Source organism: Oncorhynchus nerka, linkage group LG4 (assembly GCF_034236695.1).
Source record: "Oncorhynchus nerka isolate Pitt River linkage group LG4, Oner_Uvic_2.0, whole genome shotgun sequence".
NCBI lineage: Eukaryota > Metazoa > Chordata > Actinopteri > Salmoniformes > Salmonidae > Oncorhynchus > Oncorhynchus nerka.
The window spans coordinates 11,963,691-11,991,608 of record NC_088399.1 but is presented as its reverse complement, the minus strand read 5'-3'; the positions used below and the strand labels follow the sequence as shown (position 1 = coordinate 11,991,608).

The following is a 27,918-nucleotide window of genomic DNA, read 5'->3' as shown; positions in this document are numbered from 1 at the left end:
TGTGCAGATATATACAGTGAGTACCAGATCAATATGCAGCTATATACAGGGAGTACCAGTACCAGATCAATGTGGACCTATATACAGGGAGTACCAGTATCAGATCAATGTGCAGATATATACAGGGAGTACCAGATACAGCAGATCAATATGCAGCTATATACAGGAGTACCAGTACCAATGAGATCAATATACCAGATCAATATGCTTTATACCAGGATCAATGTGGAGTACCAGTACCAGATAAAGGCTATATACAGGGAGTACCAGCTAATATGCAGCTATATACAGGGAGTACCAGTACCAGATCAATATGCAGCTATATACAGGGAGTACCAGTACCAGATCAATATGCAGCTATATACAGGGACTACCAGTACCAGATCAATATGCCTATATACAGGGATCAATGCAGCTATATACAGGGAGTACCAGATCAATATGCACAGTACCAGTACCAGTCAATATGCCTAGGATCAATATGCAGATATATACAGGGCAGCTATATACCAGTACCAGATCAATATGTGGACCTATATACAGGGAGTACCAGTATCAGATCAATGTGCAGATATATGCACAGGGAGTACCAGTACCAGATCAATGCAGCTATATACAGGGAGGCCAGATCAATATGCAGCTTTATACAGGGTAGTACCAGATCAATGTATATACAGGGAGGTACTCAATATGCAGCTTTATACAGGGTAGTACCAGATCAATGTGAGGCTATATACAGGAGTAGTACCAGATCAATATGCAGCTATATACAGGGTAGTACCAGATCAATGTGCAGATATATACAGATCAGATCAATATGCAGCTATATACAGGGAGTACCAGTACCAGATCAATGTGGACCTATATACAGGGAGTACCAGTATCAGATCAATGTGCAGCTATATACAGGGAGTACCAGATCAATATGCAGCTATATACAGGGAGTACCAGATCAATATGCAGCTATATACAGGGAGTACCAGTACTAGATCAATGTGGACCTATATACAGGAAGTACCAGTACCAGATCAATATGCAGCTATATACAGGGAGTACCAGTACTAGATCAATGTGGACCTATATACAGGAAGTACCAGTACCAGATCAATGTGAGGCTATATACAGGGAGTACCAGATCAATGTGAGGCTATATACAGGGAGTACCAGATCAATGTGAGGCTATATACAGGGAGTACCAGATCAATGTGCAGAGGTAAGGGGTATTTGAGTTAGATATGTACATGAAGGCGGGGTAAAGTGACTCGGCACCAGAATAGATAATAATAAGCAGCTATTTATGAATGTAAAAGTGTGTTCGTGCATTTGTGTTGTTGGTATGTGAGTATGTAGTTTATGTGAATATGTGTGGGAGTGTCAATGTAGTGTGAGTGTGTATATATATATAGTCTAATGAGTGTGCGTAGGGTCCCATTAATTGACTATATAGCAGTCATGTGGCTTGGGGGTAGAAGCTGTCTCTGAGCCTGTTGGTCCGAGAGCCGATGCTCCGGTACCATTTGCCGCACAGTAGCAGTGAACAGTATATGGCTGGAGTCTTTGGCAATTTTTCGGGCCTTCCTCTGATACCGCCTGATATAGAGGTCCTGCATGGCAGGGAGCTCAGCACCATTGAGGTGCTGGGTTGTCCTCACCACCCTCTGTAGCGCTTTGTGTTCGAGGGTGCTGCATTTGCCAAACCAAGCAATGATGCAGCCAGTCAAGATGCTCTCGATGGTGCAGATGTAGAACTTTTTGAGGATCTGATGGCCCATGCCAAATCTTTTCAGCCTCCCGAGGGGGAAGAGGTGCTACCGTGCCCTTTTCACGACTGTGGGTGTGTGTGGACCGTCTTAAGTCCTTCGTGATGTGGGTGCCAATGTAACAGTATAACTTTAGACCGTCCCCTCGCCCATACCCGGGCGCGAACCAGGGACCCTCTGCACACATCAACAACAGTCACCCACGAAGCATCGTTACCCATCGCTCCACAAAAGCCGCAGCCTTTGCAGAGCAAGGGGAACCATTACTTCAAGGTCTCAGAGCAAGTGACGTCACCGATTGAAATGCTAACTAGCTAGCCATTTCACATCCGTTACACCAAATAACTTGAAGGTCTCGACCCACTCCACTACAGCCCCATTGATTTGGATGGGTGCGTGCTCTCCCCTCTTTCTCCTATAGTCCACGATCAGCTACTTGGTCTTACTGACGTTGATGGAGAGGTTGTTGTCTTGGCACCACACTGCTATATCTCTGACCTCCTCGCCATAGGCTGTCTCCTTGCCGTCAGTGATCAGGCCTATCCCCGTAGTGTCTTCAGCAAACTTGATGATGATGTTGGAGTGTCATGACCAGCCTTTCAAAGCACTTCATAATTACAGATGTGAGTGCTACAGAGCGATAGTCATTTAGGAAGGTTACCTTGAAGCTCCTGTTAACAGGGACAATAGTGGTCAACTTGAAACAGACTGGGACAAGGAACATGTCAGTGAAGACACTTGCCAGCTGATCTGTGCCTGCTTTGAGAACACAGCCTGGTATTACGCCTGGCCCGGCAGCCTTGTGATCGTTAACCTGTTTCTAATGGTTCGCTCACATCGGCCACGGAAAGCGAGATCACACAGTCATGAGGAAAACGAGGGCATTCACGGAAGGCATTCACGGAAGTCATTCACGGAAGGCACAGTGGTATATTCATCAAAGCGAGCATAAAAGCCATTTATTTAGCTCGTTCCAGAGTTCTGCATTGCTGGGCAACTCACGACTGGGTTTCCCTTTGTAATCCGTTATTATCTGCAAGCATTGCCACATACGACGAGCGTTGGAGCCGGTGTAATAGGTTTCCACCTTCCTTTCATATTGTCCTTTTGCATGTTTGATGTCTCGTCGGAGGTCATAGAGGGATTTCTTGTATGTGTCCATATCCGTGTCCCGTTCCTTGTAAGCTGTAGCTCAAATCACCACTGACTTCTGGACTTCCAGGATTTCAAAGTGTGTGATGGTGTAAAGATTTTAGGGGTAATGGTACAGAAGGAACGAAGTGCAACAGAAAACATTTTTCTCCTTCGCTGCCTTAAAAGGTTCCATGTTGCACAGGAAGACCTGGTGAGCACTTACACCAGCTACATAACCCCCCACACGATGGAGTATGTCGCTCCTGCTTGGCACAGCTCACTAACCCAGGGCCAGTCTGATGGCCTGGAGCGTATTCAGAAGAGAGCATACCTCACCATCCTAGGAGGATACTCCGGTTATACTGAAGCTCTTCAGATCCTGTCCCTAGGACACCCCAGTTATACGGAGGACCTTCAGATCCTGTCCCTAGGACACCCCAGTTGTACTGAGGACCTTCAGATCCTGTCCCTAGGACACCCCAGTTATACGGAGGACCTTCAGATCCTGTCCCTAGGACACCCCAGGTGTACTGAGGACCTTCAGATCCTGTCCCTAGGACACCCCAGTTGTACTGAGGACCTTCCAACCCTGACCCTACTCCAGCTTCATGGAAGACGGACACAACTCTGTACTGACTTCGCTGTCAGCCTCCTAAAATCTCAATTCAGAGACTTGAATCAAAGTGTCAGGCAGGAACTCCCGCAGCTAAAACCCACTGACTATACCGAAGTCTGGAATGGTACATGAGGTCACCAACCCATATTTCTGCTCATTGATTAATGAGTCACTTTAAAGAATGCAGAACATTATTGTTTTACATTTTTTTAAATGAGTTTTTATCCATGAATATGTTGTATGCTCATGGATTTCACTTTGTAGTGACTGCCACATGAGTGTAATAAATACAACTTGAAACTTGAAAAGATTATTTCATTCTGTGCTGCTGAGCTAATGTCATGTTGTGGAATTCCTGGAACCTCATTTGTTATGACATAAGTAATGTTCTATCAAAATGTAATTCTTTATTACATAATAGTTTGATATAGTAATTATTCAATTTGATAGACGCAGTAAAGGGGTCAATGGAACTCAAACAAAACAATGGAAATGCCATGGAAACGTGTTGGGGAAAGATCCTAAATCTCCTGATTGCCCCTCAGCAAAATGTTCCTACATTTAGGGTAATATAGTGTGAAATACACATATACTCTGATTTTACCTCAAAATAATGCTTGTATGGATGTTAAACCCAATATATGTTCATGTCATAGTGACCAATCAGCTGCATTACAGTTAAAAACAACTGACTACCACCACAGATATCTGTATGCTAGCTATGCTACCAGCTTAAATTATACGAACGGGAGTTAGAATTTAGCAGTCACTTCTTCTAAACCTGAAAACTGACTACTTCTAAATGTTATGCAGCTAAAACAGCCAGATATATCCAAATCTGACTTTAGTAACTACATTGTGGGCCTGTTAAAATACACCAATCATGACCGATTTGATGACTATCCACCTTGTTAGATCAGATTTGTTTACTGTGCGCCTATCTGCCGTCCTTCTATCCCCCACGGTCTGTGTTCCATTGACCTCTTTACCGCATCTATAGGCCTTTATTTTCTTTCAGTAGAAAATCACTACTTGAGACTTGATTACATTGTTAAATATGATTTATTTCAGATAAACAGAACAAAATAAATATACATTTTTCAAATAGATTGTTTTGTCCTCTGTGACATCACATCAAGTGTCGTGTAATACCCCCAAAAATGTCCTATTGCTAAATCTATTTAAGTTTCCCTGGATAGTTCAACCCTTCCATTTGGTCAGCCATTTTTATTCAAAACAAACAGGTAATCAAATTGCACTCACCAGATAGAATCTGAGATGGACATGGACACAGTCCTGTTACATTAATTCATTGCACTCACCAGATAGAATCTGAGATGGACATGGACACAGTCCTGTTACATTAATTCATCCCTAACCCAGAACTAAAATATTGCGTAATTGTAGAAATGGAACGTCTGTTAACGGGAGATGAATTAATCCCCAGAGGAGAAATGTGATGTCACCAGCAAAGACAACGACCAGAGTACTAGTGACTGATGAAACAAGTACAACTTCATGATGTTCATAAGAGACTGTATAATACAGTCTATAAGAGCCAAAAGATTCACTGGAATAGACTAAATCCAATAGAATCAATGGAAAAGTGTGCATCCATTGATATGTAGGCTGCGTGTACATTTTTAAAAAGGCATGTAGTTCTGTCCTTGTCTAATGGCGTTCTTGTATTGTTTCATGTTTTGTGTGAGTAACAGTATAGCTTCCGTCATTCCACAAGCCCCTAGTTTTGCTGTCCTGCAGCTGACATTCCATTCCACAAGCCCCTAGTTTTGCTGTCCTGCAGCTGACATTCCAGTTAGAGTGTAACTGGAACTACACAGAGGAGAGGGAACGTCTGTGGGCCTACATCCAACAGATAGTGCTCCTCCACCCAGCCGGCTCTCTGGAACCCTCTGGTTTCACAAGGCCTCAAAACAGGACTTGAAAGGAGCCTCTGGCCCGCTCCACCGGACAAAGCGGAATAGGAACATCCACTCTCCATGGTAATCAATGCAGATTCCGCTTTTTGGAACATTTCTGGCACTCGTGTCTGAATGCAGGACTCGTGTCCGAATGCACGACTTAATTATATGTGAAAGTATGCATCTTAGAAATCGTTTTCACTTTATAAACTCAGAATCTTCATTTTCAAAATCCCATCTAAACAACTGTAGCAGGTTCTCTCTCCCACCACCATTTTAAGGTGCGCTCCTTTCAAGTCTCACTCTGTTGCATAGTGTATCAGGCTCTTGCCTATATGCGGTGGAATTTGAGCCTGGGAACTTCTCATTCGGTATCTATGACACAAAGTCACTGAAGAGTTGTTTGTAATATTAAACCCTGGGTAGAGGGGCTCTGTGAATTTGGTATGGAATGTGTACAGGTGTGTCAACGTGTTAGAAGAAGAGATGCTATAGAAGGACAAACTGCCGTCCGACCAAATCAGAGACACTCCTACTCTGTTGGAGCGAGAGGAGACAGATATGGCAGTGTCCTCATCATTGTGCCAGGCAGTGTATTGGTTACCATCACAATCTAGACACCAGGATTTGTCATTGTGTCCCAAAACACAGTCATCTATCTGTCCTCTTCTGCTGATTCCTTTATATGTCATACCTATTTCAACCCTATTCCCACTCCACTCGACCTCCCAGTAGCAGCGGCCAGTCAGACCCTCTCTACACAGCACCTGTGCATAGTCGTGAAATCTCTCAGGGTGATCAGGGTATGGCTGCTTCATGGTCACCCATGTCACCTTCCTGTTCTCCTCAGACAAAGATAGATTTCTGAATGTTGTGTTTGGGTCCAGTGTGAGGTTACAGGCATCTGGTCGGGGAATGAAGGAAAAAAAGTTATCAATATTCACGTAACGATGTAAAGTGTAAGCAAGTCATTTAAACTGTGCTCTATTAAAATGCATACTGATACAGTGGACATTAATCAATAGTATTCAAGGGGCAATCTGGAATTGGTACATCCATTTTTGGACTTAATAATTGTACAAAAGTATTATGTCCATAATTAGTAATTGTACAAAATAAATGGAATAAAAACACGATAGCTTCAAAACATGGTTAATTAAAATGATCATTTAGATCTCATGGACGGTCAATCCTTTAATCCATATCTCCAGTCTAGTTGAGAGTGGTTTCTCCAGCCCTATCCCGTAGCTGTTTGTCTAGTTGAGAGTGGTTTCTCCAGCCCTATCCCGTAGCTGTTTGTCTAGTTGAGAGTGGTTTCTCCAGCCCTATCCCGTAGCTGTTTGTCTAGTTGAGAGTGGTTTCTCCAGCCCTATCCCGTAGCTGTTTGTCTAGTTGAGAGTGGTCTCTCCAGCCCCATCCCGTAGCTGTTTGTCTATTTGAGAGTGGTTTCTCCAGCCCCATCCCGTAGCTGTTTGTCTAGTTGAGAGTGGTCTCTCCAGACCCATCTCGTAGCTGTTTGTCTATTTGAGAGTGGTTTCTCCAGCCCCATCCCGTAGCTGTTTGTCTATTTGAGAGTGGTTTCTCCAGCCCCATCCCGTAGCTGTTTGTCTAGTTGAGAGTGGTCTCTCCAGACCCATCTCGCCCCATCCCGTAGCTGTTTGTCTATTTGAGAGTGGTTTCTCCAGCCCCATCCCGTAGCTGTTTGTCTAGTTGAGAGTGGTTTCTCCAGCCCCATCCCGTAGCTGTTTGTCTATTTGAGAGTGGTTTTTCCAGCCCCATCCCGTAGCTGTTTGTCTATTTGAGAGTGGTCTCTCCAGCCCCATCCCGTAGCTGTTTGTCTATTTGAGAGTGGTCTCTCCAGCCCCATCCCGTAGCTGTTTGTCTATTTGAGAGTGGTCTCTCCAGCCCCATCCCGTAGCTGTTTGTCTATTTGAGAGTGGTCTCCAGCCCCATCTCGCCCCAGCCCCATCCCGTAGCTGTTTGTCTATTTGAGAGTGGTCTCTCCAGCCCCATCTCGTAGCTGTTTGTCTAGTTGAGAGTGGTCTCTCCAGCCCCATCTCGTAGCTGTTTGTCTAGTTGAGAGTGGTCTCTGAGAGTGGTTTTTCCAGCCCCATCTCGTAGCTGTTTGTCTAGTTGAGAGTGGTCTCTCCAGCCCCATCCCGTAGCTGTTTGTCTATTTGAGAGTGGTCTCTCCAGCCCTATCCCGTAGCTGTTTCACCCCCCCAAAAAGATGCCGGACAGCCGTTTGGTTGATTTTTGAATTACGGACTGCACATTTAAAACAACAGTCTGGGATTGGAAAAACAGTAGCCCCACCACCTGTTTCAGTCAAGGGATGGCGCTAGGGAAGTGTAACCTTTAAAGTAAAGAACTGTCCACTTCATTGTGTTGCAACTAAATCAAGCCAATTGAGAACTTAAATATTAGGCATATCTATTTTATCAAACGAGATTGTAGTCCTATGAATTATTAACATAAATTGCCTAACTAAATGGACATTTAAGATGAAAAATGTATTTATACTGAACAAAAATATAAACGCAACACGCAACAATTTTTCTGAGTTACAGTTCATATAAGGAAATCAGTCAATTGAAATGAATTTATTAGGCCCTAATCTATGGATTTCACATGACTGGGAATAGAGATATGCATCTGTTGGTCACAGATACCTTTAAAAAAGTAGGGGCCAGTCAGTATCTGGTGTGAGCATCATTTGCCTAATGCCGCGTGGCACATCTCCTTTGTATAGAGTTGATCCGGCTGTTGATTGTGGCCTGTGGAATGTTGTCTCACTCCTCTTCAAAGGCTGTGCAAAGTTGCTGGATATTGGCGGGACCTGTAACATGCGGTCGTACATGTCAATCCAGAGCCACCCAAACATGCTCAATGGGTGACATATCTGGTGAGTATGCAGGTCATGGAGGAACTAGGACAGGTTCAGCTTCCAGGAATTGGAATTGCATTATCATGTGAGGCCGGTTGGACGTATTGCCAAATTATTGTAGGGAAATTAACATTCAATTATCTGGCAACAGCTCTGGTGGACATTCCTGCAGTCAGCATGCCAATTGCACGCTCCCTCAAAACTGGAAACATCTGTGGCATTATGTGGTGTAACAAAACTGCACATTTTAGAGTGGCCTTTTATTGTCTCCAGCACAAGGTGCACCTGTGTAATGATCATGCTGTTTAATCAGCTTCTTGATATGCCACACCTGTCAACTGGATGGATTATCTTGGCAAAGGAGAAATGCTTTAACAGAGATGTAAACAACTTTGTGCACAACATTTGAGAGAAATAAGCTTTTTGTGCGTATGGGATATGTCTGGGATCTTTTATTTCAGCTCATGAAACATGGGACCAACACTTTACATGTTGTGTTTATATTTCTGTTCACTGAGTAAACAAAACATTTAGGACACCTGCCCTTTCCATGACAGACTGACCAGGTGAATGCTATTGATGTCACTTGTTAAATCCACTTCAATCCGTGTAGATGAAGGGGAGGAGACAGGTTAAAGAAGGATTTTTAAGCCTTAAGACACCTGAGACATGGATTGTGTATGTGGGCCATTCAGAAGGTGAATGGGCAAGACAAAATATTTAAATGTCTTTGAACGGGGTATGGTAGTAGGTTCCAGGCGCACTGGTTTGTGTCAAGAACTGCAACGCTGCTGGGTTTTTCACGCTCAATAGTTTTCCGTGTGTATCAAGAATGGTCCACCACCCAAAGGACATCCAGCCAACTGACAACTGGGGGAAGCATTGGAGTCAACATGGGCCAGTGTGTTGACACCTTGTAGAGTCCATGCACTGACAAATTGAGACTGTTATGAGGGCAAATGGGGAGGGTGCAACTCCATATTAGGAAGGTGTTCCTAATGTTTATGTAGCTTTTTCGATGTAATCAAGCACAGAGCTCTTTCTTAGTATCATTTTAATCCAGCGCTAACATGCAGACTGGGAGCAAAGTCACCAACACACTTACATCTAACGCTGAACCAGTATTCTCCCCCAGGGTGAAACCTAGTAAGAGAAGAGCAGAGAATGCACCGAATTAAGATTTTGTAATATTAGTGTTTATCACCCATTTCACAGTATGCATTGTTGTGACCCACCTGACTGTATGTTGTCCAGCAGAGAGCAGCTTTACTCCTGAATCTCCTGGGTGATTGTAGCTCAGGTCCAACTCTTTCAGGTGGGAGGGGTTTGACCTCAGAGCTGAAGCCAGATAAGCACAGCCTTTCTCGGTGACTCCGCAGAGCGACAACCTGTGGAAACAGTTGCTATCATCAAATCTTCCCAAAACTCTTCTTCAGTTCACAGGTATAAACCAAAGGCTTGATAACATTTTATTCAAGCCTACATTGAGAACACTCATACATTATAATAGCTACAGACATTAGCTAGAAGGTCTGAGAAAATTGCCCCATATAACCCAAAGCAACTGACCCCAGTGTCTCCAGTTTACATTGTGGATCATTCAGTCTATCAGAAAGCTTCTGGACCCCTGAGTCTTGTAGATTGTTGTCACTCAGGTCCAGCTTCCTTAGGTGTGAGGTGTTTGACCTCGGAGTCAGAGCTGAGGCCAATGCTACACAGCAGTTCTTTGTGAGGTTACATCTATTCAGTCTAAAAAATAAATAAAAGAACAAAGAAAGCACAATTGAACAAATAAACAGAGCCCAATTCAAGTCTAGAAATATTCACCTTAGTGTCTCCAGTTTGCAGATTGGACTCCTCAGCCCAGCAGAGAGCAGTTTCACTCCTGAATCCTGTAGGTCATTGTCACTCAGGTCCAGCTCTCTCATGTAAGAGGAGTTTGAGCCGATAGCTTTTGCCAACATTTCACAGCATCTTGCTGTAAGGTTACAGCTATCTAGTCTGGAGAATAATGTTTTTCACAGAATGACACACATGTTAAATTGCATAACTCTTTCTCATAGTGTATGCATTAAAGGTCCAATGCAGCAGTTTTGACCTCATTATCAAATCATTTCTGGGTAACAATTAAGTACCTTACTGTGATTGAAAACAATCAAAATGTTCAAAAAGAAACTAATAGCTTCTTAGCAAAAGCAATTTCTCAAGCAAGTATTTAGAATTTTGCTAGGACTGTCTGGGAGTGGTCTGAGTGGGGAGGGGGACACTGAAGCAGAATGAAACGTTTATTTCAACAATGCTACACATCAAATCACATGGCAGTATTGGCTCCTCTATTATCAACTATTTTGTGTTTAAAACATCTTATATGGTCGTCGTATCCCTCTCTGATCTATCCCTCTCTGATGGAGGTGTCTTGTATTTAAGTGATGATGCCAGAGAAGCCGGTGTTGTGGGGACATATTGGCACGAGTGTTGTTAGGCAAACCGTGCCAATATATCCTCCAAACATCGGCTTCAAGGGCATTATCACTTTTATACAACGGGTTACCAACATATTCAAATAATGATTTACATATTTTCATTAAAAACGTTATTTTGATATATTTATTAATACTATTTCATCCTTCCACGAGATATAGTCGAAACACAAAATCTAGGGTTGCTACCTGAGCCGGCTGGTCGTTCGTTCTATCGGTTTGGTTGCAAGAGACGCGACCCAGCCGATCAGTCTTTATGTTCTGTATCTATGGACGCGACCCAGCCAATCAGTCTTTATGTTCTGTATTTATGGATGCGACTCAGCCAATCAGTCTTTATGTTCTGTATCTATGGATGCGACCCAGCCAATCAGTCTTTATGCTCCATTGCCATACTGGCTGACAATGTCCTTATCCTTTGCTTGCCAGCCAGCCAACTACGGCTAACATACAGTCACGTCAAACAGTTCAGCCAGAATAACAACAGTAGCTGCAATTGCATTTGTTTAACTGTTTTCTTGAGACATTTATTTGGATACATCCATAACAATGAGCTAATGATGCACGATTTAACCTGGCACCGAAAATGTGTGCTCGCATCAGGACACTGTTGTTAAGAGGAGCTAGCCAACAACATAACTAACGTAAACTCCTTTATCGCCTTGGTCCGTACAATTGCCCTTATTTTAGCGCCCCAAAAACGTAATACTTCCAGATCAACTGTAATGTCAATACCATTGTAAAGCACAATTTCTCCCCTTTCCAGCAGAATCAATTACATGACCTAAATGCTGCCCGTTTCTGCATAATTCAAGCAGGCAATGAGCCCCGTCGGGTCTTTTTAAAAATGGCGGGTGGGGAAGCGAAACTAATGCGTGATAGTGAGAAGGAGAGATGTCGTGTGGGAAAATAGCTTTTTTTCCCACTCGATTTGTCCAACTTATAACCTTATCGCCTCTAAAATGTTGTTTTTAAAGGATGAGAGAAGTGCTACACCTGGCGGAGAGAGATTGTAAGACAGAAATAGTTGCCTATGCGTGCTGTACGTTACGACATGACACGTCAAGATGTAACGGAGGGTCAGTTTTTTCAACTTTTCTCCAATATTCACTGGCAGACTCCCCGATCTCCAATACTATAGAGCTATTACCATGTCGATCAACGCTGCACTTCGTTTCATTTTACCTGTTTTCTATTGACATTTCCTCGTAAATGTTATATATGATGCTATATGACGTAAATGTTAAAAATGATGCTAATTCGTGATTTCAACTACCTGGGAAAAGATGCTTGCCTGTCTGTCTCGTCTCGACACATTCATTACTATGGGACAGCTGGAGATCGAATTTCAATATTGAAACAATGTTGCAAATGTCAGAGAGACAGACCGCAAGTGTTTTACAAATCTCCGCTACTGAAAACCAATTGCTAGTCTAAAAGAAATGGGAGATCAAGTTTATACTTGTCTGGTTGAGCTGATGAGACAGTGGATTGTGCAGTGAGATGGAACAGAGTAAATAGGCATTTTAACATCATAGTTTTAGCTGGTGATAACTTCTGGTATAGACACTGGCTGGAATGCGGTTTTAACCAATCAGCGTGCAAGATTAGACCCAACCGTTGTATAAAGTAGTAGTATCCCTCCAGGATCTATCACTCTCCCTGCCTCTTCCACCAATCCATTTGTTTTTTTTAATGGACAGAAAAGAGCAGAAACTCTGAGCTGTCCGATCAGGTCCATTGTCTACTGAGGATCTATCACTCTCTCTGATGGAGGTGTCTGCTTTAGATGTTTACATTTTGAATGGCACATCTATGTCATTACCCGTCTCTGGTGGCCAAGCACTTGAAATTAGCAAGGATGGTGCAATTCAATTATACTTTGGAAAGAGAAAATCAAACGTGAAAATGTTACTTTAACTCTACCTACATGTACTGTACATATTATCACAATGACCTTGACTAACTGGTGCCCCCGCATATTGACTCTGTACCGGCACCCCCTGTATATAGCCTCGCTGTTGTTATTTTACTGCTGCTCTTTAATTATTTGTTACTTTAAAAAAAACGTTTTATTTTATTTACTTAAAACTGCATTATTGGTTAAGGGCTTGTAAGTAAGCATTTCACAGTAAGGTCTACCTACACCTGTTGTATTTGGCGCATGTGACAAATACGATTTGATGATTTTATGGAGACCAAAATATATTTATCCCTGGGATATACAAAGATCAACTTTAACTTTAGTAGCCTACTTACAGAGCACACCTGCAGGAGGTGATGACTGCCAACAGCTTCAGGAGGCCCTCCTCTGATCTGATGTATTTCTTCAGGTCAAACACCTCTTGTGTTTCCTCAGATGTCATTAACACAAAGGTAAGTGCTGACCACTGTGTAGGTGACAGGTTATTCACTGGCAGACTCCCCGATCTCAGGTAGCTCTGGATCTCCAGCACCAGAGACTCATCCTTCAGCTCACTCAGACAGTGGAACAGGTTGATGCTCTTCTCTGGAGAAAGGTCCTCTCGGATTTTCTCCTTGATGTAGCTGACTGTTTTCTCAATGTCCTCTCTGTCCTTTGTCTCTGGTAGGATTCCACTCAGGAGTCTCTGATTGGACTCCAGTGAAAGACCAAGCAGGAAGCGGAGAAAAAGGTCCAAGTGTCCATTCTGGCTCTCTAAGGCTTTGTCGATTGCCGTCTTATGTAAATCAAACACAGATTTCCAAGACTGTGGAATACATTCAAAACAAAATATTGAATGTTTCCTTGTCAGCTTTGGGAGAAGTACATTGTTGTTGTCTGTTGTGTGACAGTGGTAAGCATATAGAGCTGCAAGGAACTCCTGAACACTCAGATGCACAAAGCTAAAAACTTTCTCCTCCTCCAGAAATATTTCAGTGCACACACCCGAGTACACTATAGCCACCTCAATGTCAATACCACTCTCTCGCAGGTCTTTCTCATAGAAAATCAATTGTCCTTTTTGCAGTTGACAGAATGCTAGTTTTGCTAGTTGAAGGACAGCGTTTTTACTACCTGTGGGATACTTCTGTTCTGTCATTTTATCAGTCTGGCAGAGCAGGAAGTGTTCGTACATTTTAGTCAGAGTCTTTGGCATCTCTCCACTCTTTGTTTTACCCAGGATATCATTCAGAACAGTGGCTGAAATCCAACAAAACACTGGTATGTGACACATAATGTGGAGGCTCCTTGAAGACTTTATATGGTTGATGATTCTGTAGGCCTGGTCATCATTACAGAATCTCTTCCTGAAGTACTCCTCCTTCTGAGGGTCATTGAAACCTCGTATCTCGGTCCACTGGTGGATGTAGTTTCGATCAATCTGATTGGCTGCTGCAGGTCGGGAGGTTATCCAGATGAGAGCAGAAGGGAGGAGCTGTCCTGTGATGAGGTTTGTGATCAGGACGTCCAGCGGAGCTGTTGTTGTGTCTTTAGCCACATCTTTATTATGATTAAGGGCCAGAGGGAGCCGACTCTCATCCAGACCATCAAAGATGAACAGAACCTTAAAACCTTCCTCCAGAGTATCGATCGGTTCCATGAAGGGGAAGAACTGATGAAGCAGGTCAATCAGACTGCAGTCTTCTTCTCTTATTTTATTGATTTGGCGAAAAGGAAGTGGAATGATGAAGTCAATGTCCTGGTTCTCCTTTCCTTCTGTCCAGTCGAGAATAAACTTCTGTACAGAGACAGTTTTTCCCACGCCAGCGATGCCCAGTGAAAGCACTGTTCTGATTCGTTTCTTCTGATCAGGCTGGGGTTTGAATATTTCACTGAGCTTAACGGTCTCTTCTGTGGCTGGTGTTCTGGAATCCAGACATCTGACCTCATGATCACCACTGACCCCTCCCATGGCCCCATCTATCACGTAAAGCTCAGTGTAGATCTTGTTTAGATAGACGAAATCCCCTTTCTTTGATGTCCCCTCATATATTTGGTCATACTTCTTCTTTAGGTACGATTTCAGTTCATCTTCAATTGCAAGGGAAAACAAAGATAGATTTAGTTTATTCTTTACACTTTTAGTCTATAATAAAACACATGCATCTTTGATCACATTTGCAGACCAACACCAGATAAATTCCAGACAGTAGGCTAATAAGTAGCCTCGGCTAGATTTGGTTTCCAAAACTGATCAGCCTGTAGTGTAGATAATATGTTCTAGGCCAATATGGGAAATGGCCCAGGTAAAAGCTAGGACTCATCAACATAACCTGTGGTAACTCCCATGTGCCATCCAAATGAAGCCCAAAGATCCGATTTCAGGACTTTTCAGAGCTACCGCAACTCGGCACAAGAAAAGCTTTTCTACAGATTCTACACACCTGTGATAGCTTGCTGGAGTATTGGTAAAACATTTTCATTTATTTTTTATTTTTAAATGATGCTGAAGAGTGTTCTATGATGTATGGGAGGCAGTCGCTTTTGCAACAAAATTATTTTACTGTGCCAGGTCTCACACAGACTATTGGTCACACAAGGTGTCCACCTGAGGATTTCAAATGAGTAGCCTAACAATTCTTTACATGGTCACAGTTGCATTTGCAACAAAATAATTGTCTATGACAATTGAATAGCTCAACACATGATCATAAGCAAAATAATCATTACATTTCAAATAGACAGGAAGTTGACCATAGTTTATTAGTAGACGGGTTATTGAGTTAAAGATTCTGTGGTAATTTCAGTCATATTTTTTAAATATATTTTTTTATGGTTACAGTCATCAGATGAAATTGCATGGAATTGCATTAATCAGATGACTGACTGCCCGCAGGGCACAGTGCCACTAGTTATTTATATAACTGCACGTGTTTGACATCATTATGTCATCTTTTGGTCAGGTTTTGTAATTGTTGTATGAAAAGTAGCAACTTTGCAGTATTCTTCCTAGGATGTTTTGATTTTGTCATGAAAAAAACAAGACGTCTTATCTGGTTCTCAACCAGAAAACCACTTCACATAATATGACGTGCCACGTGTCAAACGTAGCCGTTGTGCTCATTTGTATTGCTCACCTCTGACTTTCTGAACCACTGCTGGACTACTCCGGGCTGAGAAAGAGAGAGGGGAGAGAGAGGCTGTGTGATTCATGGTGGTTTTAGCATGGCTTTAAGCACGTGCTGAGGTCATATATAAAAAGGCGCTATCCAAGTAGTACCATCGACCATCACAGCCGTGCTAAAATTACAATGGAACACCAACCCCAAACCTTTATTAAAACTAAATGTACGTACATTGATACCATGAATTTTGGCAATACATTCTGAACACATTAACTGTATGGCATCATAATATTGTCATGAACATCACATACGCTAATGGGTATAACTTATAGTTCTTGAACAGGCCAGAGCCAGACCATAGCCATTTCAATACTAACACAATATGACTATCTATTATCCCTTTATATGTTTTTAAATCATCTAACCTGCTGGTTCTGTCCACATATTAGTGAGATCAATCAGCTTCATCTTCTTCAGGACCTCCAGTGTGATCATCTTTGCGCCCTCAAGGCCGTAAGTCTCCACCATCTTATCCACAGTGTCCTGGTGGTCGGCTTTGTCCAGCCGAGCCTTTGGGATGTGTTGAGGGAAACCTTTTACACCCTGGACCAGGTGCCATTTGAATTTCTTTAGTTTTTTTTCACACAGGTTGTCCTCTAGAGTGGCCAGCAGCAGCTCAGGGACAGGTGTCTCCATTGTTGATCAGTGAGTTGAAAACATGACCCACTAGGCAAAAACTGTTTGAATCAAAATAGTCTGTGTGTTTGCTTCCACGTCATTTCAACCAACAAAAAAAAAGCAATGTGATGACGTTGAATCAATGTGAAAAACGGATTAGATTTGCAAAAAGTTACCAATGTAAGGGCATTTAGTCTTTTTTCATCCAACTTCTAACCTCAATCCAATGACATGGTGAAAATGTGTTGTCGATTTCACGTTGAATTCAAGGTTCGTTGACAACTCAAACAAATGTTAATCCAAAGTAGACGTAGAACTGACGTCTGTGCCTAGTGAGGAGGTAGTTCGGTAGGAAATGGTGAAAGATTCTTATCGTTAAGCCAAGATAGTTCAGATGGGCTTTTACAAAGGGTATTATTGTTGTGCAGAGCAAGGATGAGGCTGCGAGATCCTATTGTCACCTTTTAGCATGTAATTGCATATTTCACTTAGGGAACAATCACTCTGAAGGTCGAGTGTACAATAACTTTAATTTTCTGGTTTGATCTTTACCGTTAGTCTTTGACCCCCTTCACAGCTGCTGACATGGTGAACTGGTCTGGAAAGTTATCTTCTGTCTCACGACTAACTCAGGTCTGCTGCTCCTGTCCGGAGGTGATTGTCCTTTTCTTACTGGTTTACTAGAATAGAGTGTGATATTGCAATAACTAGACGTTAGTTACTAATTAACATGGGCATTTATTCAAGTTCACCTGCTCACATACCATACATTCTATAACAGCGTATCCTCTTCCTTCCCTTTCTACAAGACACCGGCTCCTGCAAACCCACTGTAATAGAGTCAATGAGGTTTCCAATGAGAAAACTGCAACAGGAAGTTTTGCTGGAGGCAGAAACCAGTTGTGATATTATGTTATCTGTCATTTTCAAATAAACCCCTACAGCCCTATTCCTACCCCTTTTATAGGCACTTGTAGAAATCTAAGACGATTGGATAGGTGTCTGGAGAGAAGTTTCTTGTTCCTCCTGTGATTTTGTCAATGTGCTGACTCTGAACATTATTTTGTGCTGACTCTGAACATTATACATTTTTACATTTTCATTCATCAGTATTATTCACTTTACTATGAACTACTGGAGCAATTTGCGTTCAGACTGAGGGTCCTATTCAATCAAGCCTAGTCAACGGAGTTTCCATGAATAAGAAAAAAAAACACGTTTAATTTGTGCACTACAAATATGGATATAAATATGTACATAAACTATGACATTCTCACAACCATTTGAAACCTACGAGTCCGGATAGAGATCATTGCGGCGCGGTCGGACTGAGAAGACGGGTGAAAATGTTTTTGTTGTCCCGCAAATTATTGGGAAACGGGCATCTCTGCTTTGTGTGCTGTTAGCCTAGGCCTACCTAGTGTATTAAAAACACGTCTGTCGAATTATGCACTCAGAATTCGCTGCTTCGACTTCAGTAGCCTACTCTCCCAGCTGGCCGTGCGAGATCAAGTGCGCCTAGTAGCCTATATGTGTGGTTTCAATGAAATAGTCGACCTAAGCATGTGGGGAATAACGTGGCAGTTACCTTAACAATTAAATTAATTTAAATATGATTAGACTATAGTTTACTACAGTGTCTGAAAAATAAATACTGATAATGAAAAGTGGAGGGCGCTCAAACAACGTGAGTCAAAGTGCAATCAAAAACATGGATAATCATTGAAAAAAAACTCGCGCACAGGCTACCATGGTGTGTGAGCCTTGCACATTTTATTACTCAATAAACATTGACTATCCATTTTTTTTGTCTCTGCCTGCAAATCGTCCTCCTAAAAGTGTCGGCTGTTGTCATTCTTGTTGCTTCAAGTTCAGTAGCCATACATGTCGTGCGAAAGTGGTCTCAATTAAGTAGTCGGCTAGCTTATGCATGGGCGGAGAAACACCAGGCAGTTGTCTTTACTAAATATGATTAGGCTATAGTTTACTACATTGCCTATAAATAAATATTAACACCCATATTTTTCTCCGCCTGAAAATCGTCCCACTCCTAAACGGTAGGCTATACAACGTAGTAGTTTAAGAGAGTGCATTGCTTGCTGTTTGGAGTTTCTGTATAGCACGTTGTGACATCTGATGTAAAAAGGGCCTTATAAACAACCAATGTTATTGATTGATTGAATGAAGAGAAAGTAAAAGTCTCTCCAACTGCTCTCTTCAAACTATGTCTAGTACTACCGGAAGCCTAATATAAAAAAGGGCCATGTGAGAATCTCTGGTAATTTAACCCATTTCCTATAGGGCGCATAATTGCTGGGACCATGGCTGGCAAGTGAGCTGCGTCACATATGCCTAAACGTTGCGGGACTGGTTGGGTTTGGGACCAGTTCCTGCGGTAACAGGTGAGAGTCAGACAGAAAGCCAGCGGTTTTGGTATGAATAGCTGTAGGTGCCGAAATCGGTGCCACGTAGACCTTTACACTACATCAGTAACAACACTTGCCCACACTATCTGAAGCGTCAGGTGGTATTATTAGTTCTGGTGGGTCTTGTTACTAGAAATGGACGTGTAAATTGGTTCAGCACACTACTGAAGTCCCCTAGGAGTGGAATACTGCTCTGCTCATTTTAACCATAAGAACTAAAAAGTCCTTTATCCATTGTTTAACAGTTGATGCTATCTAGGACTCTACCCTTCATTTCACAATCCTCCATCTTATTTTGCATTTTCGAATGTCCCTGAATCCGTTCCGAAAACGTAGTAAATATCAAGGTTACCAACAAACAACGCATACAAAGTCGTATAGCGGTAGAATGAGAGCCCACTCCCTACCCAGTATGTAAATGCATTTTTCACTCACCACGTTTATTCGGAAAAATGTCTCTTCATTCTGATAGCCTCCACCATTTCTCGTTCGTTGGTTTAGTTATTTCCGGTATTCGCCAGTGAACTCTATTGCGCCTCAATTAGGCAATCGCTATGATTGAAATGTAACTAGCTAGCCCCAGTATTTTATTAGCTAGGTGGCTTGTACAGAATTGTTACCGTTGATACTGTATATACCAGCCTACTCGTACTACAAAAACATACATTGTATTTTGCCAAGATCTTTCTGTGTTAATCCTGTTTCCCAAATATAGTAGGTAACTTGTCTGTGTCAAATCACATTTATTTATATAGCCCTTCTTTCATCAGCTGATATCTCAAAGTGCTGTACAGAAACCCAGCCTAAAACCCCAAACGGCAAGCAATGCAGGTGTAGAAGCACGGTGGCTAGGAAAAAGTCCCTAGAAAGGCCAAAACTAGGAAGAAACCTAGAGAGGAACCAGGCTATGAGGGGTGGTCAGTCCTCTTCTGGCTGTGCCGGGTGGAGATTATAACAGAACATGGCCAAGATGTTCAAATGTTCATAAATGACCAGCATGGTCAAACAATAATAATCACAATAGTTGTCGAGGGTGCAGCAAGTCAGCACCTCAGAGGAGTAAATATCAGTTGGCTTTTCATAGCCGATCATTGGAAGTATCTCTACCGCTCCTGCTGTCTCTAGAGAGTTGAAAACAGCAGGTCTGGGACAGGTAGCACGTCCGGTGAACAGGTCAGGGTTCCATAGCCGCAGGCAGAACAGTTGAAACTGGAGCAGCAGCACGGCCAGGTGGGCTGGGGACAGCAAGGAGTCATCATGCCAGGTAGTTGTTTGAACGTTAAATGACGAAACAGAGGCATTGATGCGAGTAACCAGTCTTGTTCAGTACATCACAATCCATCCGGGTATCTCAAGCACACCGGTAAAACACATGATTTGCAGTAATGAACATTTACCAACAGATGGCATCACATTTAACATTTACATTTAAGTCATTTAGCAGACGCTCTTATCCAGAGCGACTTACAAATTGGTGCGTTCACCTTATGACATCCAGTGGAACAGCCACTTTACAATAGTGCATCTAAATCTTTTAAGGGGGGGGGGTGAGAAGGATTACTTTATCCTATCCTAGGTATTCCTTAAAGAGATGGGGTTTCAGGTGTCTCCGGAAGGTGGTGATTGACTCCGCTGTCCTGGCGTCGTGAGGGAGTTTGTTCCACCATTGGGGGGCCAGAGCAGCGAACAGTTTTGACTGGGCTGAGCGGGAACTGTACTTCCTCAGTGGTAGGGAGGCGAGCAGGCCAGAGGTGGATGAACGCAGTGCTCTTGTTTGGGTGTAGGGCCTGATCAGTGCCTGGAGGTACTGAGGTGCCGTTCCACTCACAGCTCCGTAGGCAAGCACCATGGTCTTGTAGCGGATGCGAGCTTCAACTGGAAGCCAGTGGAGGGAGCGGAGGAGCGGGGTGACGTGAGAGAACTTGGGAAGGTTGAACACCAGACGGGCTGCGGCGTTCTGGATGAGTTGTAGGGGTTTAATGGCACAGGCAGGGAGCCCAGCCAACAGCGAGTTGCAGTAATCCAGACGGGAGATGACAAGTGCCTGGATTAGGACCTGCGCCGCTTCCTGTGTGAGGCAGGGTCGTACTCTGCGGATGTTGTAGAGCATGAACCTACAGGAACGGGCCACCGCCTTGATGTTAGTTGAGAACGACAGGGTGTTGTCCAGGATCACGCCAAGGTTCTTAGCGCTCTGGGAGGAGGACACAATGGAGTTGTCAACCGTGATGGCGAGATCATGGAACGGGCAGTCCTTCCCCGGGAGGAAGAGCAGCTCCGTCTTGCCGAGGTTCAGCTTGAGGTGGTGATCCGTCATCCACACTGATATGTCTGCCAGACATGCAGAGATGCGATTCGCCACCTGGTCATCAGAAGGGGGAAAGGAGAAGATTAATTGTGTGTCGTCTGCATAGCAATGATAGGAGAGACCATGTGAGGTTATGACAGAGCCAAGTGACTTGGTGTATAGCGAGAATAGGAGGGCCTAGAACAGAGCCCTGGGGGACGCCAGTGGTGAGAGCGCGTGGTGAGGAGACAGATTCTCGCCACGCCACCTGGTAGGAGTGACCTGTCAGGTAGGACGCAATCCAAGCGTGGGCCGCGCCGGAGATGCCCAACTCGGAGAGGGTGGAGAGGAGGATCTGATGGTTCACAGTATCGAAGGCAGCCGATAGGTCTAGAAGGATGAGAGCAGAGGAGAGAGAGTTAGCTTTAGCAGTGTGGAGCGCCTCCGTGATACAGAGAAGAGCAGTCTCAGTTGAATGACTAGTCTTGAAACCTGACTGATTTGGATCAAGAAGGTCATTCTGAGAGAGATAGCGGGAGAGCTGGCCAAGGACGGCACGTTCAAGAGTTTTGGAGAGAAAAGAAAGAAGGGATACTGGTCTGTAGTTGTTGACATCGGAGGGATCGAGTGTAGGTTTTTTCAGAAGGGGTGCAACTCTCGCTCTCTTGAAGACGGAAGGGACGTAGCCAGCGGTCAGGGATGAGTTGATGAGCGAGGTGAGGTAAGGGAGAAGGTCTTCGGAAATGGTCTGGAGAAGAGAGGAGGGGATAGGGTCAAGCGGGCAGGTTGTTGGGCGGCCGGCCGTCACAAGACGCGAGATTTCATCTGGAGAGAGAGGGAGAAAGAGGTCAGAGCACAGGGTAGGGCAGTGTGAGCAGAACCAGCGGTGTCGTTTGACTTAGCAAACGAGGATCGGATGTCGTCGACCTTCTTTTCAAAATGGTTGACGAAGTCATCTGCAGAGAGGGAGGGGGGGAGGATTCAGGAGGGAGGAGAAGGTGGCAAAGAGCTTCCTAGGGTTAGAGGCAGATGCTTGGAATTTAGAGTGGTAGAAAGTGGCTTTAGCAGCAGAGACAGAATAGGAAAATGTAGAGAGGAGGGAGTGAAAGGATGCCAGGTCCGCAGGGAGGCGAGTTTTCCTCCATTTCCGCTCGGCTGCCCGGAGCCCTGTTCTGTGAGCTCGCAATGAGTCGTCGAGCCACGGAGCGGGAGGGGAGGACCGAGCCGGCCTGGAGGATAGGGGACATAGAGAGTCAAAGGATGCAGAAAGGGAGGAAGAGGAGGGTTGAGGAGGCAGAATCAGGAGATAGGTTGGAGAAGGTTTGAGCAGAGGGAAGAGATGATAGGATGGAAGAGGAGAGAGTAGCGGGGAGAGAGAGCGAAGGTTGGGACGGCGCGATACCATCCGAGTAGGGGCAGTGTGGGAAGTGTTGGATGAGAGCGAGAGGGAAAAGGATACAAGGTAGTGGTCGGAGACTTGGAGGGGAGTTGCAATGAGGTTAGTGGAAGAACAGCATCTAGTAAAGATGAGGTCGAGCGAATTGCCTGCCTTGTGAGTAGGGGGGGAAGGTGAGAGGGTGAGGTCAAAAGAGGAGAGGAGTGGAAAGAAGGAGGCAGAGAGGAATGAGTCAAAGGTAGACGTGGGGAGGTTAAAGTCGCCCAGAACTGTGAGAGGTGAGCCGTCCTCAGGAAAGGAGCTTATCAAGGCATCAAGCTCATTGATGAACTCTCAGAGGGAACCTGGAGGGCGATAAATGATAAGGATGTTAAGCTTGAAAGGGCTGGTAACTGTGACAGCATGGAATTCAAAGGAGGCGATAGACAGATGGGTAAGGGGAGAAAGAGAGAATGACCACTTGGGAGAGATCACTGTGCCATCTTACACCCATAACATATTCCCTTTAATAAAATAGGACAGGAGGTGTCAATTCACTAACAAAACAAACCTAGTAATAATTTCCAACATGAACAGTTTATTTATTTATTTTTCTCAGGTAACAATACATTTTGATATTCTCTTCACTTTTATCTCTGTCAACAATCCCTGATAGGAAACCTACAGATGAAGTATTTTTGGTGGCTGGGACAGATGCGTGAAAAGACAGGGTGCTTGTCTGCGAGGACTGCGGGTTCCCGCACAGGCGTGTCACCTGACTGTCTAAGGGGAGTATTGATGGGCGAGGGAGCGGCCGACCTGTGATCCCCTGGCTCTTCCCCCAGTGCCTCAGGCCCCATGTGACTTGCTGGGGTTCCGTCTTTTGTCATGCGACCCCTTTGACCATCAGGGGTCTGAGTAGGTGCTGGCTCAGCAATCCGAAGGTCAACCCTGTTACGACGGTACAGTGATCCATTCACTTCGACCAAGTAGGAGCGTGGTGCCATCTGGCTGGCCATAGCGGGCAAACTGAGCCTTGTAGTGTTTGATCGTTGTCTCTGCTAAGAGGTCGGGGAAGAGGTCAATCTCCCAAAAGTCTGAGTAATGATCGACTACCAGCAGAAAGTCTTTGCCACTGTGCTGGAAGAGATCTAGACTTACTATCTGCCAGGGGCGCATCGGTAGCTCGTGGGACATCATCGTCTCTCTCTGTTGCTCAATGGCATATTCATTGCAGATTGTGCATTTACTGACATAGTCTTTGATTTCACTCTGCATTCCTGGTCAATACAGTGTGTCACGTGCTTGTCTGTAACAAGCCTCACCTCCTATGTGACTTGAGTGCATGTGCGCCAACATCTCAGGGCGTAGAGACCGGGGAATAACGACTCTCTGACTCTTGAATATTACTCAGTTTTGAACACTGAGCTCCTCTTTGACTGGCCAATATTCTCTGACGGCTAAAGCAGTTTCTTCCCTGCAGTCGGGCCAGCCCATCAGAATCACAGACCTCAATGCCTGGAGTTGCTCGTCCCTGTCTGTGTGCTGTCTGATTTGTATAAGACACTGGTCCGTATCATTGAGGTAGTCAGCCTGGTTGATGTGTTCAACATCCACTTGCTCTGTTTGTAAGCTGCACACTGCGTGTTGTTCATGCATGGAGCGTGTGTGAGTGCCTGATGCAGTAGCCCTGCTGAGCGTGTCACTCACATACATCTCTGGCCCTGGCTTATACACCACCTTGAGTTTGTAGTTTTGTAGGGCCAGTAGCATGTACTGCAGTCATTTTGGGGCATTCAGAAGAGGCTTTCTGAATATAGCAATAAGGGGCTTGTGATCTGTCTCTGTGGTAATATTGTCACTCCCGTACCGGTAGTGGTGGAAGCGTTGGCATGCAAACACAATACTGAGGCACTCCTCCTCTATCTGGGCATAGTTCTGCTCTGTTGGGGCGAGTGCCCTAGAGGCGAATGCCACAGGCTGGCCCTCCTGCATGAGGCAACAGCCAAGTCCATACTGGCTTGAGTCACTCTGAATCGTGACATGTTTTGACTCATTGTAGTATCACAGTACAGGTGTCTGGGTGACCAGTTTTTTATTTCCCTCACTGCTGCATCATGTTTTGGGAGCCAATGCCAGATGGTGTCCTTGTCCATGAGCCTCCTTAGTGGCTCACACACTTCAGAGAGCCGCGGTAGGAAGCGCTGCACTCCCTTCACGTCAGATGGATGGGGCATTTCCAAGACAGCCTTCACTTTTTCAGGATCCGCCTTCAATCCGGTGGAGGACAAGATGTGCCCATGAAAGCGGACCTCTGGCACTTTAAACTGAAGCTTTTTTATGCTTCGCCTTAGCTTGACCTGTCTGCATCTGACCATCAGGGCCAGCAGGTTGGCGTCATGGTCACATTCTGCCTCATCACTGTCCCCACAGCCCACTACGAGGATGTCATCTGCTATGGGTTCCACGCCACTGAGTCCCATCAACAGCTCATGCTGTTTCCGCTGATACACCTCTGGAGCCACAGAGACACCAAACGGAAGCTTCAACCACCTCTTCCTGCCCCAGGGTGTCCAAAAGGTGGTCATGTAGCTGCTGGGCTCGTCGAGCTTGCACTGCAGGAAGGCATCTCTGGCATCCACGAGCGTGAAGACTCTGGCCTTTGGGAGCTTGTAAAGAACATCCTCCAACGTGGGCATAATGTAATGTGAACGTCGCAGAGCCCGGTTGAGGTGTTTAGGATCAATGCATATCCGTAGCTTGTCTGGTTTCTTGACGATAACCATATTACTTATCCAGTCTGTAGGCTCGGTGACGGATATGATGTGGCCATCTGCTTCGTATTTGTCTAGCTGAGCCTTCGTAGCGGCTTTCATGGCCACTGGTACATTGAGGGGTGCACACTGGACAGGCTGGATTGCTGCGTCCAACTCAAAGTGGACTTCCCCGGGAACTGACTCGACCGGTACGTTGAAGACATCATGGTACTTGCTTAGGAGCGTCGCCTTGCTCAGGGGCCCAGCCTGGACTTTGTCTATAATGTTAAGATCAGCTGGGATGGTGAAGTTAATAAGCCCAAGGCGCTCACATGTAGAACCTGACAGTAATGGCTGTTGACTAGCTTCAACTATTTCAAACTCAAGGGTGTGTTTCTGGCCACGTAAAACACACTCTGTCACAAACAGGCCTAAAGAGGTCATGAGCTGGCCTGAATACAGTTTCAGCTTGGTGCGACTCCTTTTGTCTTTAATGCACGTGGCCCCTGACTCTAGCTGGCATTGCTGTGGTTTATTATTAAGTAGCAGAGTGACAAACCACTTTTGTCCTTTTTCCCCTCACTGCCCCTAATGCACTCGCTAGCATATATATCCTCTGTGCTGTCGTTCCCTTCATCTGTGTTTGTTTCCATGGAGTGCACTTTACCCTCCTTTCTCTTGCTTTTCATGCAGACCCTTGCGAAGTGATGAGCTGTACCACAGGAGTTGCATATTTTTCCATAGGCTGGGCAGTGTTCTTTTCCTCGTCCATGAGAAATGCCACAATATCGGCATGTATTGGGGTTGTCTACTGCAGAGTTGGCTGTAGCATTAGCTGTGGCAAAGGGGAATTGTGTTACTGGCTGCCTGAATGTAGCATTGACATTGTCCATATGTTGCCTTTCTAGCTCCATGGACCTTATCCGTATATCAGTAAGCTCTGCTGCACGGCATGTCTCCACTGCCAAGACCAGCGTCAGGTCACGTTCTCTCAGCAAACGTCTGCGGGTGCCCTCATCAGTTATGCCAAACACAATCTTATCTCTGATCAGTTCATCTCTTACAAGCACCATAGTCACATGTCATATGAGGGCCTTTTCCCTTAACCTAGTGACAAAGCTGTCAATGGACTCCCCGTCCTCCTGTTTGTAACAACCGAAAACATAACGCTCGTAGATGACGTTCTTTGCTGGCTTAAGGTAATGTTCAAGAGTATCAAGAATAGCTATAGCGTTACCTTGCTGAGCTGCTGTTAGGTTCAGGTTGTGTTTGTATACGTGTCGGCATTCAGTTCCCATTATAGTCCTCAAAGTGGCAGCCACTGCATCATCGTCCTTTTCCAGACGTCCCGTTGCTAGCGCATAGTCCTCCCATTCACCTCTAAACGTATCCCAGTTCGTGCTCCAATCCCCGCAGAGCTTCATAACGGCGGGAGGGGGAATGTTCGCTGCCATGTCTAACCGGTGCTAACAACAATGAAGCTAACTAGCAAACTCACTCTAGCTAAGGCCAATTCCGGCAAAATTTTACTCAAACAAGCATTTGTTTGGTAAACCAGAACAGGTTACTCTAATTTGCGGAAAGCATGGTTACGGTAGTTATCCGACTCTGACACCATGTTTGAACGTTAATGACGAGACAGAGGCATTGATGCGAGTAACCAGTCTTGTTCAGTACATCACAATCCATCCGGGTATCTCAAGCACACCGGTAAAACACATGAGTTGCAGTAATGAACATTCACTGTACCATCTTACACCCATAACAGTAGTCCTGAGGCATGGTCCTAGGGCTCAGGTTCTCAGAGAGAGGGAGAGAATTAGAGAGAGCATACTTAAATTCACACAGGACACTGGATAGGACAGGAGAAGTACTCCAGATATAACAGACTGAACCTAGCCCCCGACACAAACTACTGCAGCATGAATACTGGAGGCTGAGACAGGAGGGGTCAGGAGACACTGTGGCCCCATCTGATGATACCCCCGGATAGGGCCAAACAGGAAGGATATAATGATGTTGTCGATGATGTTGAGTTCAACTAAATAAATTAGAAAATATGCTTTAATCTATTTCAGGTAACCTCAAGATGCTTGACTCACTACAGCTGCTTTTGAAGAACGTTCCAGTTGTTTGTGCTTTACATTCCGACTTTTTAATGTCTGTTTATTGGACGTATATATTAGTGTCTAATAAAAAAGAGCAATGTAGGTAAAGCATCTGTTTTAGTGTGTGTGTGGTGTAATTCCTCTTGATTTCCACTAGGTGTCAGCACAGTTTCAATGTCACACCAGGTTCATAACATGTTTTTATGTGTATCAAATCAAATAGTTTTTGTCACATGCGCCAAATACTACATGTGTAGACATTACAGTGAAATGCTGACTTACAAGCCATTAACCAACCATTTAGTTTTAAGAAAAATATGTGTTATTAAAAAAGAAATAAGAAATAAAAGTAAGAAATAATTAAAGAGCAGCAGTAAAATAACAATAGCGAGGCTATATACAGGGGGTACCGTTACAGAGTCAGTTTTCATTGCAGAAATATTTAATGGCTTACAATATCA

General features: G+C 44.4%; 1 protein-coding gene and 1 long non-coding RNA gene across 3 annotated transcripts; one reads left to right on the top strand and one right to left on the bottom strand.

Annotated features, from left to right (window-relative positions):
- Positions 1-4,553: 4,553 nt before the first annotated feature.
- Positions 4,554-19,452, bottom strand: LOC115118147 (NACHT, LRR and PYD domains-containing protein 3-like). Of its 2 annotated transcripts, XM_029646691.1 has the most exons (9): positions 19,367-19,452; positions 16,253-17,185; positions 15,840-15,875; positions 13,059-14,793; positions 10,147-10,320; positions 9,889-10,068; positions 9,555-9,707; positions 9,425-9,462; positions 4,554-6,336 (listed from the first exon to the last, which is right to left on the bottom strand). In XM_029646691.1, the coding sequence occupies exons 2-9, from the start codon at positions 16,521-16,523 to the stop codon at positions 5,732-5,734; spliced, it is 3,192 nt and encodes a 1,063-aa protein (XP_029502551.1). In that variant the 5' UTR covers positions 16,524-17,185; positions 19,367-19,452; the 3' UTR covers positions 4,554-5,731. The 2 variants fall into 2 exon arrangements, with proteins under 2 accessions (XP_029502551.1, XP_029502573.1); XM_029646713.1 differs by lacking the exon at positions 10,147-10,320.
- On the top strand, positions 18,336-27,565 carry LOC135571367 (uncharacterized). The gene is made up of 3 exons (XR_010463740.1): positions 18,336-18,562; positions 18,807-18,907; positions 27,428-27,565. It is a non-coding gene; the product is annotated as an uncharacterized LOC135571367 (long non-coding RNA).
- Positions 27,566-27,918: the final 353 nt, after the last annotated feature.